Here is a 20270-nt window from a genome sequence, read left to right on the forward strand (position 1 = left end):
AAAAACTAAGAAATCTTATAAAGTTTGACGCCTTGTTATATTACCATTTAGTTAGTGAAATCTCAACGTAATAAGATGCAAATACTAATTTACAAGAATAAAATAATTAGAATCGAAGTTTGCAGTGAATGCTGATTACAAGTGACCAGCAACCACTTGGATCTGTAGTCATGCGTGATATCGTGATGAAGATTAATTATATGTTTATATAAGTACGTTTAACTTACGTGTTCGTGATCATATGGCATGTGCCATGCAAATTGCAAGGCATCTCATCATATATAGTCACAGTTTATATATTAAAATTAACAAAAAAAAATGTTATTAATCTCACCTTTTAAAAATATTGCAAATTCGCATCAGCTTCCCCACCCCCCAAAAAATCCCAACTGCACCCACACCGCGCCCCACTTTGGTGTTTTATCTCACTTGTGGAAATCAATCATGCGGCTCTGGTGCATATTTGATCTTTACCGATTTCTTTCTTAATAATAAACAATTTAATCTACTAACATTATTGTTTAGAAAAAAAAATATATATATATATTGCAAAGTCTTTTCATGAAAAATAAAAAATCAACGACTCAGACGAGTATAGATTCTCCAAGTTGGTAACTGTGTTGGACGGTTGGACCTAAAGTTTAGGATAATGCTAGGAATACTGAATTTGTAAACAAAATTTGCAAATTAAACAATGCATCACCAATAGGAGTGAACACGTTTATCAACGTTTAAGTAATAATTCAATCATCAACTTACATATAATTTAGTTTACACAATTTTGTTAACAAATTTAGTCTCCCTAACATTACCTAAAGTTTAATTTCATACCCCGATCACAATCAAGGTTCTTAATCAGGTTCTAATGAAATCGTTGGAATAACCAAAGTTAGATATAATAACGTACGTATGTAATAGCTAGCATGGATGCATGAAAGACAATTGTTCGAGTTGGATTTCTAGATCTAGTCCCTCGCACAGCTCCCCAGGAAAATGGCTCTTTCTTGCTCATCGGGCAAGACCTTGTTGTTTGGTGTGCTGCAAGACAAGTTTATGGTTAGTTTGAAATGTGCCTTTGTGAGGCCTTTGATGTAGGTCTTAAGGCTCACAATCAAAACTAACAAATATTTGTGTGTGCCATTGTTATCTTTATATAACAAATTCTTGAATAGGTGTGGATTAGGTAGTCTACTTGCACCTCAAGTTATTTAAACTTTTTGTTTATCAAAGGATTGTTGCATATGGGTTAAGTCTGCATTAAGTTCTTTTTCTTACCTTGTAAACAAGGACTTGTAATTCATAACGTTGTATGTCCAAGATGAAGGGAGTTCAGAGCCCTTTTAACCATTTCCTCGATCAAAGTCTACTTTAATGAAAACATGCTTACTAACTTAAATAGATTCGAATGCAAATGAAACTCTTAAGTAGAAAATAGTTGAAAATGACTTGAATACATGAAGGAAAATGCATTAAACTACATATATACTACATATAAGTATAAACAAAAGAGACTGGGGCAAGATTTAACCTTGTCGGGCAACCACTTCTCTTTTGAGTTTACAAGGTTTTGTATGCAGTGAGGGGTGAAAAGTAAATAATTTTATTAGAGGGAATCGATACTACAACACTAAGGGAAAGTAGTAGAGCTTCTAAACTTGACAAAAGAAAGCTTTCTATGGAGATTCTACGACTGAAAAGGGGACGTTTTGACAAACTAAGGCTTTCTAGTTTATGGCTTTGTTTGAGAGCAAAGTGAGATGTCTTTTGATTGATTGGTTGAGTGTCCTTGTCTATGGTGTCTTTCTCTGCTTTTATAGACAATTTGGTCCGACTGTCCCAGCTTTGCCTTTAGTTGATAGCTTTCGGAGGACAGTGAGTCATCATCTATTTACTCATTCATGTCATTGAAAAGTACTTTTTGGCTGTTGGTGAGATGTTCTCTGTTGCCCATCACTTCAAATATAAGCATGTGCCCTATGCCTTTGTTGAAATAGCTTCCAATTTATCTTGGGCCTATTGAATGGGCTCGGACAAGTCTTCATTTGCTTTTGCATCTATGGATCTCTATTATCACAAAACCCAATGGTAAATATAAACCCAAACAAGAATAATGCATGGAACCCCAGCTATATTATACTATTAATACATAAAAGAAAATTCTCTCTCAAAACTCCCCCAACTTGAATTATATATCCATTTCGCATATTTAAGCAGAATAGACAGCTACCATTCAATAATATACATATATAGATGTGCCAAGAAAACACATGCTCTACTTGTCCCATTTGTTGTGGTTGCAGACCAACCAATATTTTACTAGTAATAATTCAAAAGGTGCACTCATTTCTGCTATAATTATTATGCTTTGTTTGTGCCTTTTCATCGATGTTACTCTTTCAAATACACACTCATCATTCTACTAAATTTTTGGAAAATAAAATAAATTTAGACGAAAAGAAAAATTGCGAAGAAACGCCCCCAAAGCAAGAATAACTAGTAAAGTCCCACAACCAAAACGAAGCAGAAATGTCAGACTCGTCCTTTGGTCGACATTGCTTCACTTTTGAGCGAATACGGTATTGAGATTTTTTTCTCCAAGTGCAATTGGTTTCTAAAATCGCTTTCAAATTACCTTATACCTACACTACACTGCAAGACCGATATGGAGCATCTACCTACTTTATTGGTCCACAAAACCAAAAATCTTTCAACCTCATGCAATCAATGTCAAATGGGCCGTTTGATCAAATTTTAATGACCCGGATGCATTGATTAGTGAGCTCAGATATTTATGGATTCGGAGGGGATCCAGTTCCTAAGAAAGCAAAGGAGCGAAGAAGCATAAAATATCAAAATCGGCCCAAAAATAAGAAACTATTAAATGATAAATTAAAATTAGAGGAGGAAAAGTTGGTGGATTGTAACATCCAGCACTAACAACAGCTATCACACTCGAAGGACGCTTGGCTTACTGCACATGGACAACCGCAAGCTGGTCCGCCAACTTTTCATCTTATCCATATTGCCCTTTGAAATTAGCCACGGAATCATGCAAGTTCCAAGCGTGATAGGGTGTAACCATAATCCGATGAAGAATTCCTTGTGAGACGGATACAAGCTTAAGAATCACCGATTGAGTATTATGCCGACATGGTTACGATGAGATAAAACGTTAGTTTCCGATCCATCCTGTTGCCATCCCTAATCCAAAATGGGGAATGACCTAGAAGGGCAAAGGAGTCAATAACGTTGAAGCTGAGAACCAATGAATGTAGAAGCTGGGAGTTGGGACCCAAGGTTAGGCTGGCGCCAAATGGCAGATAGAGGGTGACGGTGAGAGAAGGAGATCATCTTCGGATTTTTCTCCAAAGTTTAGAAATTAAGTGATCTGAATCTTTAAAATTTGATCTAACGATAAAAAATTGTTATAACTTTTAAAATTTTTTATTATCTTCTTTGTTTTTAACCGTTAGATTAAATTTAAAAGATCGGATTACTTGATCGTTGAATTTTGAAGATGAGATATGAGCTGTCTCATTTTCCCCCCTTTTTAGCAGCGGACTTCAAATCTCTGTCCATTCCCATTTTATCGAAAAAGGGCGACACACACACACAAAACCCACACGTATAGCAAAACAGGGGGTATCTTAACACACAGCACAGCAGAGAGAGAAAGAGAGACTTCTGCGGTTCGTAAAGTTTCAATTTTTATCAGAGAAAAGAGAGAGAGATGAGAGAAATCATAAGCATTCATATTGGGCAGGCTGGAATTCAGGTGGGCAATTCATGCTGGGAGCTCTACTGCCTCGAGCATGGAATTCAACCTGATGGCCAGATGCCCAGGTAGGTTTTTGTATATCTCCATCGATATTTCTATTTATATATGCACTTTTTGTGGGTTTTTTGTTTATTTTGGTGGGTTTTTTTTTTCTCAAATGGTGGTGTGGATCAATGTGTTGTGATTTTATCAGTATTGGTTATTAAAGGGTTTCTTGGAAATTTGGAATAGTTGATTTTAACATATTGGTGTTTGAGATCTTCTTTTGTATGAATTTCAGATGTCTGATTGTTGTTATCTATTTATTTGGGGGCTGTATCTGTTGATTACATCAGTAGTTTGTTGGAGTTTTTGGTTCTTTTGAGTGGACTCTCATAGGGTTCAGAAATGTTTTCAAACGAATGGATTTTCTGAAAGTATTCGATGGCGAAACTAAAAGTTACCATAAAAGAAATAGAATTGATTTCGCTTGAATCCGACTGGATCGGATGCATTTGCTTTCTTTGCAAGGTTGTTGTAATCGATACGTCCCAAGTCTGGTGAGATTAGAGATAGTATTAAGGAACTAAATATGATGTTCTTTGGTTTCTGGACATAGTTATAACAATAAAACTTTGTTGATCTTTTAATAATAGTAATAATAAAGATTTATTGACAAAATGCGAATTCAAGCTTGTATGTGTTTTATTTTGTCCATGTGCATGCAATTTTAAGTTTGAATTTGTAGATGATTTGAGTGCCTAATGGACAGTTATGGTTTTGTGTCTTCAAAGTGATACCACAGTGGGCAGTGGCCACGATGCTTTCAACACCTTCTTCAGCGAGACTGGAGCAGGCAAGCATGTCCCAAGAGCCATATTTGTTGATCTCGAACCAACTGTCATTGATGAAGTTAGGACTGGGACTTACCGCCAACTCTTCCACCCTGAGCAGCTCATTTCTGGAAAGGAAGATGCTGCTAATAATTTCGCAAGAGGACACTATACAGGTAACGGATGCTGCTTCTATCTTGCATTAATGAACTCTTTTATTACGTTAATTTTGTTGAGTTAACCTTTCTGGTTCTGTTCTGCAGTTGGAAAGGAAATTGTAGATCTCTGTCTTGATCGAGTTAGGAAATTGGCCGATAATTGCACTGGTTTACAAGGATTTCTGGTGTTCAATGCTGTTGGTGGTGGTACTGGTTCTGGTTTGGGGTCCTTGCTCTTAGAACGCCTGTCGGTGGATTATGGAAAGAAGTCAAAGCTTGGGTTCACCATCTATCCTTCTCCGCAGGTACTTACGTTTACAAATACTATGACTATCCTGCATAAGTTCCAGCAGTTTCTTATTCTGGCTTAGCAATAAAACATGGAATTAGAAATGGATATACTTGAGCATTTACAAATTGTTCTGGTGGAAAAGATGTTTCTATTTTATCTAGCTTATATCAGAATATAAAATCAACTGCACTTGTTATTTCATAATGTATAATGTGATTAATAGGACTTGCTGATAAGAAGCTCATGTGTGCCTTAATTCTCTTGCATTGCAGGTTTCAACAGCAGTTGTTGAGCCTTATAATAGCGTTCTCTCTACTCATGCCCTCCTTGAACACACAGATGTATCTGTGCTCTTGGACAATGAAGCTATCTATGATATTTGCAGGAGATCTCTAGACATCGAGAGACCAACTTACACCAATTTGAATAGACTGATATCACAAGTCATATCCTCCTTGACAACATCATTGAGATTTGATGGAGCCATTAATGTTGATGTTACAGAGTTCCAGACAAACCTCGTTCCATACCCCCGCATCCATTTCATGCTTTCCTCATATGCCCCTGTTATCTCAGCTGCAAAGGCATACCATGAGCAGATCTCAATCCCTGAGATCACAAATGCAGTTTTTGAACCCTCAAGCATGATGGCCAAGTGTGATCCCCGGCATGGAAAATACATGGCCTGCTGCCTAATGTACAGGGGTGATGTAGTTCCCAAGGATGTCAATGCTGCCGTTGCAACTATCAAAACAAAAAGGACTGTGCAGTTTGTTGACTGGTAAGAACAATGCCTAAAGGGGAAAAGAAAACGATGAAAAATACTCATTTATTTTTTAAATCACATCTTATGTATCTGAAGAAACTTTGTTCAAATGCCATACTGTCTTGAACATCAGTATACACGGTAGGAATGGAGATTTATACATGAAGCTGAAGTTATCTTGATGCCAAGTTGCTTAGATCTTTAATAACCAGTTTTCTTTCAGATAAACAGTTTGTGCATCATCCGTCTGAATTCTGGTCCACTTATATGTTTTATCTGACGAGTTCGGTGGTTCAATTCTGCAGGTGCCCAACAGGTTTCAAATGTGGTATTAACTATCAGCCTCCAACAGTTGTACCAGGGGGTGATCTTGCCAAGGTTCAGCGAGCAGTGTGCATGATCAGTAACAACACGGCAGTGGCTGAGGTGTTCTCACGCATTGACCACAAATTTGACCTCATGTATTCCAAGAGGGCATTCGTTCACTGGTATGTTGGTGAGGGAATGGAAGAAGGAGAGTTTTCAGAAGCTCGTGAAGATCTGGCTGCTCTAGAGAAAGATTACGAGGAAGTTGGCGCCGAAGGTGTTGATGATGAAGAGGGAAGTGAAGGTTACTAGTGTTGTAATGCAAGAGAAACAGTGTTTTATCATTCATCTTCGACTATCTGTGCTCCTTTTGTTGTGTAGTACACTTTCCATCTTCATGCTGTGAAATTGTCACAATCGTCACTAAGTTCTGATTATGTTTTTCTCCCTCTTTTTTGTGGTATCAATGAAGTGACATTTCTGAGAACCTGAATGTTTATGGTTCTCTTTCAAAGATATTATTACACTAGTATGTTTCCCAGGTGTTTCGAAGAGAATTCGATACGCATTATATGACGTATTTTATGTTGTTTCTCCATTTTCCTACAAGATGGTTTCATGGTATAATTTAAGGACAATACTTGGCTACTCAAAGATGAGTAAGAATTTATACTCGAAACTCTTACTGTTTTAATCATATAGCTTTATGCTTATGATTTGAACTGTTCATACTATGAATCACACTGTAAAGATCATCTATGCTAAAAACAAATTAAAACTCAGGTCGTTTAGTCAATTTATTGTAGTAAATACATAGACGGTTCGTAATGCTTTTACCAATACCATTAATTTCTTTTTAAACAGTTTGATGACTAAACGACACTGTTCTGATTATAAACACGAAGTTCTATAAATTGACAATGAACAATTTTGAGAAATTTTAAGTAAGTTTCTACTTATATTTGAGTAGCTAAGTATTGATCATAACTTAATATCACTCATCGGTACCCCAACCCGCTGTCTTGAAATGCAGTTACATGTTAACTTGTTAGGTGAACCAGAAAAGTCTACTTTTTTTGTTTGATAGTTTTGAGAGAGGAGATTCGAACTTAGGATCTCTTTCAACATTGAGAGACCAAGAGATTGTATGTGTTTTAAAATGCGGTCCATTGATAAATTTTCGCTTTCATCAGTTGGCAGCAATATGATGTTTTAACAACCGATGAACCTGCCTGATTAGTTCTGGTATTTTTGTCCTGCGGTTGTTTTATAGGAATCTTCCACCTTCCCTCATTCTTCGTATTAATTGAATGCCTTGTAATATCGTGTTCGAAATTGTGGATCAAACATATATAATTGTTCTATATCGGATAAGTGATTCTCGAATATCAATATACTACGGCATGTTACTTACTTAGAATGAAGGAAGTCACGAATCGAGAAAGGGAAAAAAGGAATGGAATCATTCTGATACCCATGTTTCAGTAAACGCGAGAAACTCAAGAATCATAATCATTACAATACTCATTCCTTCCATGCAACTTTGAAGGTATTGTTCATTTTGCATCTTTAAATGGAAGTATAAGCTATTGATATCGTACAGCTTCCTACGCTTCTCATGCTTTCAAAAGCATTACACTAAACATAACCTCTCAAGATTCAAGAATAACCCTTCAATTCTCTCATTTCAAAATAATCAAAACCATAAGATCACTCAGAAAAAGAGATGAAGAGTCGCCATCAGCCGAGGCAGAACAACTGAGAGAGACTAGTATGATCCCAGAAAGCATCACCGGATTCGTAACCATTGTCCAAGTACTCGTTCAATCCATTCATTGCATAAATCGAAGCTGAAATCTGCCTCTCTACCTTCAAGCGCTCAAATTCTGGCTCTGCTGCAACATTAGGTGACGATGTCATACCAATGTCTTTCGCTAGATCATTCCCTTCGTGGGTTACTGGAAGTTGATCAAACCCAGTTAAGAGTGGCCACTGGCGCCCGAAATGGTTACGAAACAACCCCGGTTGAAGAACACCGATGCAGTTGCTGACGTCTGGTCTATATGCATCATCAAACACCTGAACATTTTTCTGGCTTTTGCAATTAGGCAGAAAAGTCTCACTAAAAGTAGCAATGGAGTTGGCTGAACCGTCACTGAAAGTGGTATATTTGTTAGTAATTCTAGTAGTCGTAGCTATAGGGGTGGAATTTAGGCTGTTGGGGTTGGAACTTGAAGGGCTTTCTTTCAAGCCCTTTTTCTGGTTGAGGAGGTTTATGATCTTCAAAGAAAGTGGAGAGTTGGAAGGGACATGAGTGGGGAAGTTGGTTCTGGTATTCGAACCCCGAAGAAGGTAAGCAGCCTCGTCGTAAGCTCGAGCAGCTCCCTCGGCAGTCTCAAAGGTTCCAAGCCACATTCTTATCTTCTTTGTTGTGTCCTTGATCTCTGCAACCCACTTCCCGGATGGCCTTTGTCTCACCCCAACAAACTTGCACTTGGATTTGGTCCTCTCTTTGGACTTGCCTTGTTTGTTGGCAAAGGCTCTCTTTTGCTGCTTCGGGGCTTGATGTTCCATGCCAGATGCTGAAAGAGAGAACTTTAGCTTGTTTGAGAATGCTTCTGTAATAGCTAAAAGCACTTTCAGATAATCAAAGCGCTTTTAACAGCATTTGACATTAAAAAAAAAGAAAAGAAAATTCGAAGTGCTTTGGGGCTTCATGTGCCGTAGGAATGTTTGAAGAGAAGTTGTGAATGAATGAAAGAGAAAGAATGGGGGAGTCCTGTATATAAAGTTGGGACAAGGCAAAGGCTTTGTTTGGTACTTGGTAGTAGTAGGAAGCTCGTTTTCTTTCCCTTGTCAGCACGTCAATTTGTATCCGTTCGTTATTAAAAGGATGACTGATTTCTCAATGCTCACTCGCGACCAAATCATACGTTAGGTTTTTTTTTTTTTTTGGAAATAAAAAAGCTTATGGAGGCCTGGATGACTCACAGCAACGTTTAGCTTATTCTGAGTTCTGACTATCATCGTGTGATGTACCAGTGTCATGAGTCGAATTAAGACATTTCACTTGGAATACGAACCTGAAATATGTTCCTAACTATTGAGCCACCAAGTGATAATGTCATATGTAAGTTATTTTGTGATATTTTCATCTGTAAGTGTTCCCTCTATCTTAAACTTTGTCTTGTCTAGAGAAGAATAATTATACGTCCTGCACCTAGAATTTCTAAAGATAAGAAGATAAGAAGAAGTTAAGAAGACGAAAAATATATAAATGAAATAAATAGGTTAAAGTCAAAGAACGGTTAGACAGTAGGGCAGGGCCAGGAGGGTGTGAGTAGTTGTCGTGGTCGCTCCTCAGTCATCACCACCACCAAAGTCGCTGGTCAACGGAGAGAGAATCAAAATTCGTGGGAGCACGAAGGCATGACACATGGAGCACGAATTTGGTCCCCTCCAAATGTATTCTTAGAAAAAAGGGGAAGGAATCTCATGCTGCACGCTCTCTTGTGTTTGGTGGAATCTTTACGTAAAACATACCAAACAATTGACTTGCATTGCATCATAAAAAGATACAAACCAAAAACCAAACAAGTAAATAAGATTCAAAGCTCTAATGGCTATGGTTGGATAGAATTGGATTGTAATGGATCGTTGCTTTGTCCGAGCCTCGAGCACCACGTTTTAGGTCCGATTTCTAGAGGTCATGCTCCCCAAGCCATGTTCCTGTCTCAGGCTCTAGGGTCCTTGAGACGGGCCCGAGTACGAGATTAGCTCACTTCTACACGTCGTTGAGGAGCCAAGCTTTGTTCTTTGGCATTGTTTCTCAAAGAAATGGAATCAGAAATGTCATCTTTGGATGCTCTAAAACTCTTGCACTCCTCAAGGATATATCGATCCAACACAACAGCATATACCGTTGAAATTATACCGTAAAGCCAATTTTATTGCCTTTGGGGATCAAAATTGAAAACATTATGAAAGAATCGCCATCGATAATTTCATCAACAGATTCTTACATCGGAGGTATAGGAAAATACAAGACATGATGAGACCAAAACTCCCACGAGAATTTTCTCACCAACAGCCCTCGTAACCTCGGGCACCAACAAAAAAAAAAAAAAAAAAAAAAAAAAGAAACCCGCACCAACAGGAACAAGTAGTCTTCTTTTCTTTTAGACTCAAAATCGTCACTATAAATTAACACTTTCATATACACCCTACAAAAAATGATTTGACCAAACCGCAACAATGACTTCCACGCTTAATCAGATGCTGACGGGTTGCTGTAAAACTTTTCGCAAAAATGACCGATGGGAAGCATCTTATGGAAAAGAATTGGTGACGTACAATGAACACGCAAGACAGGGAACAGTGTATCTGAAAGCGGCAATGTGCTCAATGCAAGCCAAAGTACTTATGAGGAGAGGATAGATTGCAGTGCAAGCTGTTGTTGGGGTTGCAAGGATGACCACGTTGAGGCCAATGTAGCTGGTGGCAACGTCTGCTGAAGCTGCTTTAACAAATTAATCATTCGGCTTGCAGTTTGTTCTGTTGCTAGATCCTTACCGGCACATAGAACCTGCATGAATAATCACACCCCTCAAAGTAAATATTCTGCAAAGCTTGAATATATATTACAAAGAGACATGCATTTAGTGGAACCATCTGATTGCCCGTACTGTTAAGATATCAATTAGACGAGAAAAAGAAAGCCTAGATTTAGGTTACAGTTATACTTGTTCGTTAATGAGTTCCTAGATCTTGCCACAAAGAAAAAATGGCTCAATCAACCAAGGTGTGCACACATCTATACCATACCATAAATCATTAAATAAGATACGTATAATCAAACTGATGGAATAGATGAATGAGAAATGAATTATTGAGGAAGCATTGATTTTGATCATGATATACGATAAATGTTGCGCCTATAATTGCTTCACCTCAATAACAATCATTAAACAAGATACATATATTCAAACAAACTGATGGAATAGAATAATAAGAAATGTATTGTTGAGGAAGCATCGATTTCAATCATGGTATATGACACTGAGAAATATAGCTTAAGAGAGCTAAATTAGATTCAAGATTACAGACCTCTGCAAACACTGCAACAATTTTGGGAAGATACTGATTGTTGGGACCCAAAAGTTCCCGATCAGACCTGTAGATGGATTACAAGGGTCACCTCTGAATTTGCTTGGTAATGATATTCCAAAAGGTAAATGTATGAAAAGGCAACAATTAACAGAACAAGGCACAAGTAAAAGAAAATTGAAACTCTACCTCTCTACCATAGAACAAAGTTGTTCATGAACAACTTTGGCTTCAACCAAGTCACCTTTAATCGGTAAACAGTTCAACCAAGCAGGAATGACCTGCAAAATTCCGAAAGGTTGACAATAAAAAAAAATTAAATAAATAATAATAAATAAATCAAACCAATAAAAAAGATATATTAATCTTAATTCTTGAAAGAGATAGTTGGCAAGACAAGTTATGATATAGTGTTGCACTAAACTGAGGAACATGCGCACAAAAAAGGTACTAGAGAGTACTGTATAGCACAGTAGTCGGATACTCATAGTCAAGATTCAAGACTCTAACGTTACTTTTTTGTGCATATATTCCATAACAACACCAACGACAAATTCTGATCATACCATATGACAACAGAGCAAATAAAAGTTAGTACCTGAGCTGCATCAATACTGTCACGGTGGAATTGGCTAATTTTTCCTAAAGCAGAAATAGCATTATCATATGCCATTACATTTTCAGATTGTTGGGCGTTAGGATGCTGGATGACAGCGTTCAGCCTTGATAGAGCCTCTGTACAAAGCCACAAGAAAATGTTACTCATAAACATACATAAATATTTCATCTATTTAATATATGCAAGCAGAATTACCGCCAATGAGAGGTTTAATTACTGCTCCACCAAACTCTGAACAAACACCAAGTCCATATACAGCTGCCTGAAAAACAAAAGTAAAACAAAAACCACTTAACACTAATGAGGAAAAGCAACCTGATACATATTGAAACAGTTCGTTGAGATCAGACCTGTCGAACATCAGGGTTTTCGTCATTGCAAGCCTCCAACAGAAAAGGAAGAAATGTGTCATAATATCTGATCCAACCAAATCAGAACCAATGAGTATAGAATGACAAGAATTACTTAAAAGTAAAACCTGAGGTTCTATTTAAAAAAACTTACTTTACAGCTGCTTCACGACACTGCTCTGCAACTTCATCAAAGATGCATATTGCAATCCTTCTCTCTTCAGGTGTTTTATCCTTGGCCTGTGTTTAGGACCCAAAATGAATAATATAATTCAGAAGACAAACAAATTAGCTCAAACATAATGGCTGACAAAAAAATTAACATTCTTCTTCCACAGGGTGAAGATTTCTAGGGAGTGATCAAGCAAATATAAACAACTAAAATCCTAAAATTGGAACTGAAAGAAAGGCTGCACCCGTGAGACGTAACTTACCCACATAGGCGTTAAATACGATGCTAGCTCATCAAAGAAAGGCAAGAAAGTGGCTTTAAACGTTTTAATCAAAGTTCCAATGATCTCTCCCACCTGGAACAATTAAAAGAAGTGTTGAAGAGAACCAGGACAAAGTCCCACACTATATAAACGATGGCCTACAAATTAAAAAATCAACAATATTATTGACGAGCTACCTAAGGATTGTGCTAAAAAAACTCACTTGATCAAAAACTTCTTCCTCTTGTTCATTTTCCTCTTTAATCAGCTCCTGTTCCTCAGCATCAAAGTCTTCTGCTTTGGTCCTTTCTGCTCTCTCTCTTTTTCTACTGGAGCTGGCAGTGATCACCTGCTTTATCTCCTCCACAATGGATCTGACCTGGCTTTCATCTAAAAGTGGTCCAGATGTCTGAAAGCAAAGATACAAGGCGCATGTATGGGGCCACACTCAAGAAATGATACGATATAAAAATGAAAATGCCACAACAATTTTTTTGTTTTGTGAACAAAGCAAATACAAATTTTTTGTTTTTTGAACAGAGCGAAGTATGATTAATTCAACAAAAATTTACTCCCAAAGCAGTTGGCTCATTTGCTGTTTCCATGCAAACTGAAATGAAGGATTGGACACTACAAAACAATTAATTAGTACTACACTGCAGTGACTGCTAGCATTTCCAAGTTCATGCCCAAAATCAAGGCAAATATTTAATTATAAAAGTTCTTGCAAATCAAACGAATTTTTTTATTCTGCAAAGAAAAGAAACTAAAATAGAAGTGGCAAAGCATGGAACGTGACTAGTATCCAGTATCTAATTAACATTTCTAATCATGAGTGTATTGACAACTTCCTTGCAGGGAAAAATATAGCAATTCCAGCACTACTGAATTGGTCATTTGGTGCGGAGTAAGTGCAAAAAGTAAAACAAACAGGGTCACAATGGAAATTCATACAATTTCTTAAAGAAAAATGACAAACCTGTAAGCATTCATTTAATGCATCCAATATATTTGCACAGATTTCGGTATCAGGTTCCTGCACACAAATTGCAATCTCATACTTCAGAGAATATTTAAATCATTACACCTAGATCAAGGAGGCTTAAGTGAAAAACAATGAACAACCTTATGTAATGCTTCCACAAGAGCTGGAACAATGTAGTCAGACAATTGCTTTATATATGTTTCATTACGACCTTGAGCTTGGCCTTTCTCTATAGCTAACTTTGCAGAACGCAGTAGCTCCGGCATTGCTAGAAAAAAAAAAAGTAGATATCTCTTTATTTAAAAATGGAGTAATCTCCAACAAAATTTGTAGAGGAAGGAGAAAATAAAAACATTGAGTATTAACAATTAATACTACCTGAAACAGCTGCCTTCCTAACTTCTTCATGGAAATAAAATTTAAGAAGTGGAACCAAAGTTGGGGCAACCTACATAAATATGACCTTAATAAGTATGCAGCCAAAGTTGGACAAAAAAAATAATCGTGACACTATCGAATACCTGATCAATCCAGGGAAAGAATCCTTCTTTCAGCTCATCAGCATAGCAACACAGCATATTGCAAGCTGTAGCTTTCTCCTCCAAGACACTAGTCTTGATTCCAATCCTTTTATCCCCAAGAGTAATTGTTTCCATACTGAAACACAAAAGCAGCTTTTAGCAAGAGAAGAAGTAACACAGAGCTACATAACAGCAATATTTCCAGATCTTGTTATCTTTTACACACTCACTTATCAAAACTATACCTCAAAACACTCTAAATCAGTTCATTGGTAACTTAACCAAATAATTATCCAGTATAGAAGCATATAAAAAATGCTGATGTGGATCTTAAAGCCACTGTGGTTATCCATGCAGTGAAAGTTCATATGAAACTACACTAGATTCAGGTACATTATATATGAAATAATGGGAAGGATACCAAGAAATAGGTAGTGGTGCAACATTTGAGACATCGTACATGCCTGTTGGTATGGAACTGAAGCAAAAAAGGAAATGAGAATAAGTTTCAGACCTATCATCATCAGAGTCATCAATATCATTGTCGTCATCTGCCGATGTGATGGTTACATCTGGCTTAAGTTGAGCAGACTGAAGCAAAGGAGGCATTACAACACTCATATATGGGAGGAAATCTTGTCCTAAGCACTTGCAGAGTCTAGCCCAGGCCTACAACATTGTAGATAAATTTTTACTGCAAATAATAAGTCTTTCTATAGTAGTTTTAGTGCAATTATAAGATAGGGCATACTTGTAACATGTAACTTGTAGTTGGATCATCCGTCTCCATGTGAGATCCTTGCAAAGCCATCAGCACTTCCATGACCTTCAGAGAAACAGTAACCACCAATCTGTGATTAGAGAAAATGGCAGCAGCATTTTTCTATTTGGTTTTTAGATTGGCCAAAATGCACAGGTTGAAAGACAATTTTTAAATTCCCAACTATAAGCAGAAAAGAGCTGAAGCATTTAACTTGACCATAGGAGAGTGTAGAAAAGGAAAAATAAAGAAGTCAATTTATGAATTTTGACAAAATCAAAATTCTATTTTGAGGAGTAAGGTAGGAAATGGTTCAAAATAGCATAAGTCTGCATGCACAAGCACCTTAAAAATTAACATGAAACCAATCATTCATCAAATTGCCATTCATATCCCAAGTCCAATAAAATAAACGTAGTTTCATATGTATAATGACTTACTTGCTTAGCGTCTTCCCTGAATTTCTCTTTTCCAACTGCCATTCCAACCAAACTAATACACTCCATCGATTTGGCACGAAGCATACGATTAGACTTATCAGTGGCATTCACCAAGATAGCCTTCAGGTAAGGCATAACTGCATCATAGTATTTTTGAAAATGCTCCTACGCAATTACCATCAAAGTTAATCATCCATAAAAAATAACAAAAAAACCTTCACCTATAATATCGCATTATATAGTACAATACCTGAGATGAATCAGCAACGGATGCCAAAGCAGTTAAGGCACCCTCTTGCACCATTTGTTTTCCATTCTGCATGAGACGTGATAAATCAGGCACTAGTAAAAAAAAAAATACTAGTTTAAACGCATGTAATGAAGTAAGGTTTTACATCATGAATTTGGTGTTTGTATATATAATATATATACACACACACATAATCTTGAGAAGCATTACCTGCAGAAGTACAAGCAATTTGCTCACTACTCCATCCAAATACGGTGTTAAAATATCTGGAGTACAATTCTCACTGAAATTCAGCACAGCTGAAGCAGCATGCGCCTGCAGGTAACAAATTACAAAAAAGGAAGCAATAAATAGATAATCTTGCATGTGTAATTACATGAACTTGATAATGAGCTGAATAAAGCACATTCCACAATGATCACTTTTCTCCAATTTCAGAAAATAAAGAACCTCAAATGAAGGATGGCTTGCAACTATAGACACCGATGGTAGCTCACAAGTCACAACAAAAGCCCAAAAATTAGTTTTCTACTGTACTTTTCAAAAAGTTCATACTTAAATTCGACTAGAAACATACAGTCAAGCAGGTATGACTTTTGAGTGGACTCAATCAAACATCCCATCAACCAGAGACAAAAAGTGAACTAAATAAATTAGGCTTCTCCTGAAGTCAAGGACATAAGATGAACTAGCAACTTAGAACATTGATTTAAGAACACACACAAGAATGCTCTACAGTGCACAACTTGTAAAGAATCCTTAAGATGAGAAAATGCCAGTCAATGTTAGTATCGTGGTCACCCTCTAGTACATTAAAAAACTGACCTGCATTGCAAGATACAAATCCATACCATTCAAATAATGAAACTGAATATCACGTCAATCACTTAGAAACAGGACCAGATGCTACGATCAGGTACTAACCTGAACACGAGGGTTCTGAAAATCATCCATAGCTCCAGCCAATGCTGGGAGCACACTTTGGTGATATTGAACTTGCAGATCTGGGCCCAAATCAGTAGACAACTGCCCAATTGCATTAATCGCTGCCCACCTTACACGAGGATGTGGATCTTGAAATGAGTTCAAGACCATTGCTACCACTTGCTCCAAATTTTTAATCATTACCTGCAAAAAAAAAAAAAAAAATGAAAGTAACGGATTAACGATCATCATTAATAATACGGTAATGGAAATGCATAGCTGTACTATTCACTTATTTGTGGATACAGAAGTGCCCCCTCGGAAACTGCATAGTAGGAATATACAATCACTTATGTGAAACATCTTACATCAGTGTATTATATCTGAAGGCTCTTCATTTATATTGTGTAAGTGTGAATGTGACAATCAAACCGTACAAACATTGAATAATTTCAAACGAATGTTTCTCATCACATCTAACCTGTTAGATACTCGAGTTCACACAATAGCACATTCAACACGTCAAAAACCTTGGCTCTTACCAAAACTCAACTCAATTACTTCAACAGAAAAGGCATGCTTTTTTTTTCAATACATACAATATTATCTACACTAAGGGGTGGGGAATTACACTATGTGGTTAAAGGCGGAACCATGTAAAACTGGAAAAGCAACAATTCCAAGCATAATATCACTAACTAATGACAATTAGTTAACCTGGATATACAATTTCACAAACAATGCACAACAATTAAGATAAAAATCTATACCTTAGCACAACCCTCAGCAATCTGAGCAAGGGCAATCAATGCAGCATGGTGCTTCTGCCACTCAGGGGCAGCCAAATATGCCGGCAATTGCTCAGAAGCTACCGGAACTATGGTATTCCCACCAAGGGAAATCGAAAGCCGATCCAAACACTCCTGACCAACACTGTAATTAGTGGTCTCACCGGCATCTTCATCTTCACTCTCTGCCGCATGCCATGCCGGTTCGTCCTCAATATCCAGAAGCATTTTCATTAAAATGGCAAACAATCGGCTTATAAACTGCGGCAACTTCCTCATCATGCCAGGAGCACGCTCTCTTGCCTCGGCCAGAGTGATGACGAACTCAATGGCCAAGTGCCTTGTTGATTCTTCCAAGGAATCGGCCTCAGCAATCTGTAACATTGCGCCAACGACTTCCACAATCTGCCGCCTTAGGAACCTCGGCTCGGTCCCAGCCAATTCAATCAACAATTCAAGAGCGTCCTGCGCGGTGGCTTCGTTCCCGTTGTTCAGAGCCTCCATCAACGTCTTCATCATCGCCGGCAACAGGTCCTGAAACCTATCCCTATCCACAGAGCTGGTCAAACACTGAATGAAATTGATGACGGCGTTCAAAGCCGCGATCTTCACGTCGGGGCTTGGCGAATTCCCCAGGCTATGCAAGAACACGGCGTGCAATTCCTTTATGTGCGGCACCATGATGTCGCCGATGTACTGCGATAATTGAGCGAATATCAAGAACGCCGCTTCTTGAAGCTTTGGCGAATCGGACGAGACGCACTGGAACATAAACGGCAACAGCTCCGGCCATCCGTTATCGGGTAAAATCCCAGAGGCGAGCTCGGAAATCGTATCGCAGAGCTTCTTGGAGATGGATTTCGTGTCCTCCTGCTGAATACACGTCAGCAGAATCGTCTTCAGCGTTGATTGGGTCGTCGGATTCAATCGGGGCCAGAGATACGAGTCGTTGCGGGTGAGCTGCTTGCGGAGGAGAATCGCGGACATGGCGCGGGCCTCGGCGGCGGGGGAGAACTGGAGGAGGTGGGCGAGCTTGAGGGAGAGGGAGTCGGGATCGGTCTGCTTGCAGAGGTTGAAGAGGAGCTCCGCCTGGGACCGCTGCTCGTTGGCGGAAGACATGAGGTGGGAGATCAGGGTTTGGAAAGGAGCCGGGTCGGGACCAAGAATCGTCGCCAGTTGGGCTTGCTGTAACTGAGTCGACTCGGCCATCGCAACCAGCTGCGGTTGTTTAGGGTTTTTGCCTGCCTTGGCCGTGGATTGGTGTCAGTGATGAGCCCGCGAAGAGAAGATGTCTTTTTTCTCTGTCCTCACTTTCGCTCTCTAGACTTTTGAATCAAATCAAAAGTGGGGAATTTTGGGGAGTTTTGGAGTGCGGAAGGAGGGTGCGGGGGAATTAAGGTAGGAGCGGGAGCAGAGGAGTGGGGCTCGTACATAAAAAGGAAAGAAATGCATATGGTTGGTTAGCTGGGCGTGGGTCACTCATCAATCATGATTTATGACTATATTTTTCGTACCAAATGTATTTTTGGAGGGAAGGGACATCGGACTCATTTTTTCCTTTAATATGTTATAAAATCATATCTTTGATTTTTTTTTTTTGAAAATTGTTATTAGCACTTTAAAAATCTTATTTATCACTTCAAACTTTCAATAATTAGAAAGGAAAATACACTTGTGAGAAGTGTAAATGAGATTTTTGGAGTACTAATAACAATTCTTTTTTTTTTATCAAAAGAATAATATTAGGAACACTAAATTTTTAAGGGAGTTTTAACGAAACACATCCGGTCCTGTTTACTTTTAACGAAAAACCATATTTTTTAATTTTTCTGACACTATTCATTACACATTTATTTGTCATTTTTTATTAAAATTAAAGTTTTCTTGAACTTTTCAATAATTTTCTTAATTTTTAAATCAAATAATATGATTGTTGACGATTAAATTATTAATTAAGTATAAATTAATCTAATTATTTTTCATTAATAAAATATAATTTGATTGGTAAATTTAATTGAAAATTTTGTTCTGTTTAATATAATTTATGTCGACAATAGTTGGACCAATTACTTTATAAAGCAAAGCCCAACTTTTTAACAAAGTCACTTTATATATATATATATATATATATATATATTTTATAAATATAAATTATTTTCTTTTTAATTTGCTTAATTCAATGGTTATGAATGTACTCCAACTGGTGTCTCTGAAGGCCATTTTAATGTTTGTTGTTGCTGTTGTTGTTTAATGAGCTTAAAAGTGTTTGGTGGCTCAAAATGAATTGATTTAATTTCAATCTAATTGTATTGTTTCTTAACTTATAAATATTGAAGAAATATTTTTTAATTTTATGTTTATGCTTTGCCAACTCCTTATTTTGGTTTTCTATGTTCCAAATTCATTAATTAAACTTCTCCTCCTTCATCTTTTATATTTATGCAAATGATTCCTTATATTTATGCAACTAATTCAAGAGCAAGGACAACATTGATTACTAAAATAATATATGAAGGACGAAATTGATGAAGTTGAAATAGAGGTGGGCTTGAAAAACGAAAAGAAAAAAAACAGAGCCATTCATTGATTCGAAAATTGAAAAAAAATCAAACCAAGGGAAAACAAAGAAACTGGACTAAACTAAAAGTTATTGGTTCAATTTCAACTTTAAAAGTTTAGAAACTAAACTGAATTAGATCTAAATTAATATTTTATATATTGATTTATCCTGGGTATTTATTTTCCAAGCCCCATATTAATTTCAACACAAGTCGCACAAGCCTAACTTGAGGTGCAAAAAGTCTAAACGTCTTATTCTTAGGGAAACCTTAGCGTATTTTATTCTTCATTTTATCTCTTTGATGTCTCTTTCCTTCTATCTCATCTTATTTCTCTTTTTTTCTCTACAACTATCCCTCAATGAACTAAGGGTGCGTTTGTTGCACCGAACTGTCTCAAACTGAACTAGCTTCAGGGACCAA

At 37.4% G+C, this 20270-nt stretch overlaps 3 protein-coding genes across 3 annotated transcripts; 1 reads left to right on the forward strand and 2 right to left on the reverse strand.

Moving 5' to 3' along the window:
• Positions 1-3587: 3587 nt before the first annotated feature.
• On the forward strand, positions 3588-6710 carry LOC137715445 (tubulin alpha-5 chain). Its single transcript, XM_068454780.1, has 5 exons — positions 3588-3843; positions 4552-4766; positions 4854-5053; positions 5313-5821; positions 6112-6710. The coding sequence occupies exons 1-5, from the start codon at positions 3731-3733 to the stop codon at positions 6422-6424; spliced, it is 1350 nt and encodes a 449-aa protein (XP_068310881.1). The 5' UTR covers positions 3588-3730; the 3' UTR covers positions 6425-6710.
• Positions 6711-7612: 902 nt separating this feature from the next.
• On the reverse strand, positions 7613-8818 carry LOC137714695 (ethylene-responsive transcription factor ERN1-like). The gene has a single exon (XM_068453839.1). It carries the CDS (start codon positions 8684-8686, stop codon positions 7853-7855), a length of 834 nt encoding a protein of 277 aa, XP_068309940.1. The 5' UTR covers positions 8687-8818; the 3' UTR covers positions 7613-7852.
• A 1263-nt stretch (positions 8819-10081) lies between these two features.
• LOC137715376 (uncharacterized) lies at positions 10082-18681 on the reverse strand. Its single transcript, XM_068454681.1, has 20 exons — positions 17272-18681; positions 16502-16705; positions 15788-15892; positions 15578-15643; positions 15328-15492; positions 14879-14953; positions 14642-14796; positions 14128-14263; positions 13985-14054; positions 13747-13874; positions 13601-13657; positions 12845-13030; positions 12622-12714; positions 12342-12427; positions 12188-12254; positions 12033-12099; positions 11817-11953; positions 11408-11499; positions 11219-11285; positions 10082-10697 (listed from the first exon to the last, which is right to left on the reverse strand). Exons 1-20 carry the CDS (start codon positions 18496-18498, stop codon positions 10533-10535), a joined length of 3348 nt encoding a protein of 1115 aa, XP_068310782.1. The 5' UTR covers positions 18499-18681; the 3' UTR covers positions 10082-10532.
• Between the last annotated feature and the right edge of the window lie 1589 nt (positions 18682-20270).

Source organism: Pyrus communis, chromosome 14 (assembly GCF_963583255.1).
Source record: "Pyrus communis chromosome 14, drPyrComm1.1, whole genome shotgun sequence".
In the NCBI taxonomy this organism is placed as follows: Eukaryota; Viridiplantae; Streptophyta; class Magnoliopsida; order Rosales; family Rosaceae; genus Pyrus; species Pyrus communis.

Excerpts from the sequence above, each read along its gene's own strand:
- LOC137714695 (XM_068453839.1), bottom strand. The coding sequence starts at position 8,686 with ATGGAACATCAAGCCCCGAAGCAGCAAAAGAGAGCCTTTGCCAACAAA.
- LOC137715376 (XM_068454681.1), bottom strand. The coding sequence starts at position 18,498 with ATGGCCGAGTCGACTCAGTTACAGCAAGCCCAACTGGCGACGATTCTT. Across the intron at positions 15,493-15,577 it reads CCGTTGCTGATTCATCTCAG|GAGCATTTTCAAAAATACTA; the intron begins GTATTGTACTAT and ends GTAATTGCGTAG. Across the intron at positions 12,100-12,187 it reads AAAACCCTGATGTTCGACAG|GCAGCTGTATATGGACTTGG; the intron begins GTCTGATCTCAA and ends TTTGTTTTTCAG.
- LOC137715445 (XM_068454780.1), top strand. The coding sequence starts at position 3,731 with ATGAGAGAAATCATAAGCATTCATATTGGGCAGGCTGGAATTCAGGTG. Across the intron at positions 3,844-4,551 it reads CCTGATGGCCAGATGCCCAG|TGATACCACAGTGGGCAGTG; the intron begins GTAGGTTTTTGT and ends GTGTCTTCAAAG. Across the intron at positions 5,822-6,111 it reads ACTGTGCAGTTTGTTGACTG|GTGCCCAACAGGTTTCAAAT; the intron begins GTAAGAACAATG and ends TCAATTCTGCAG.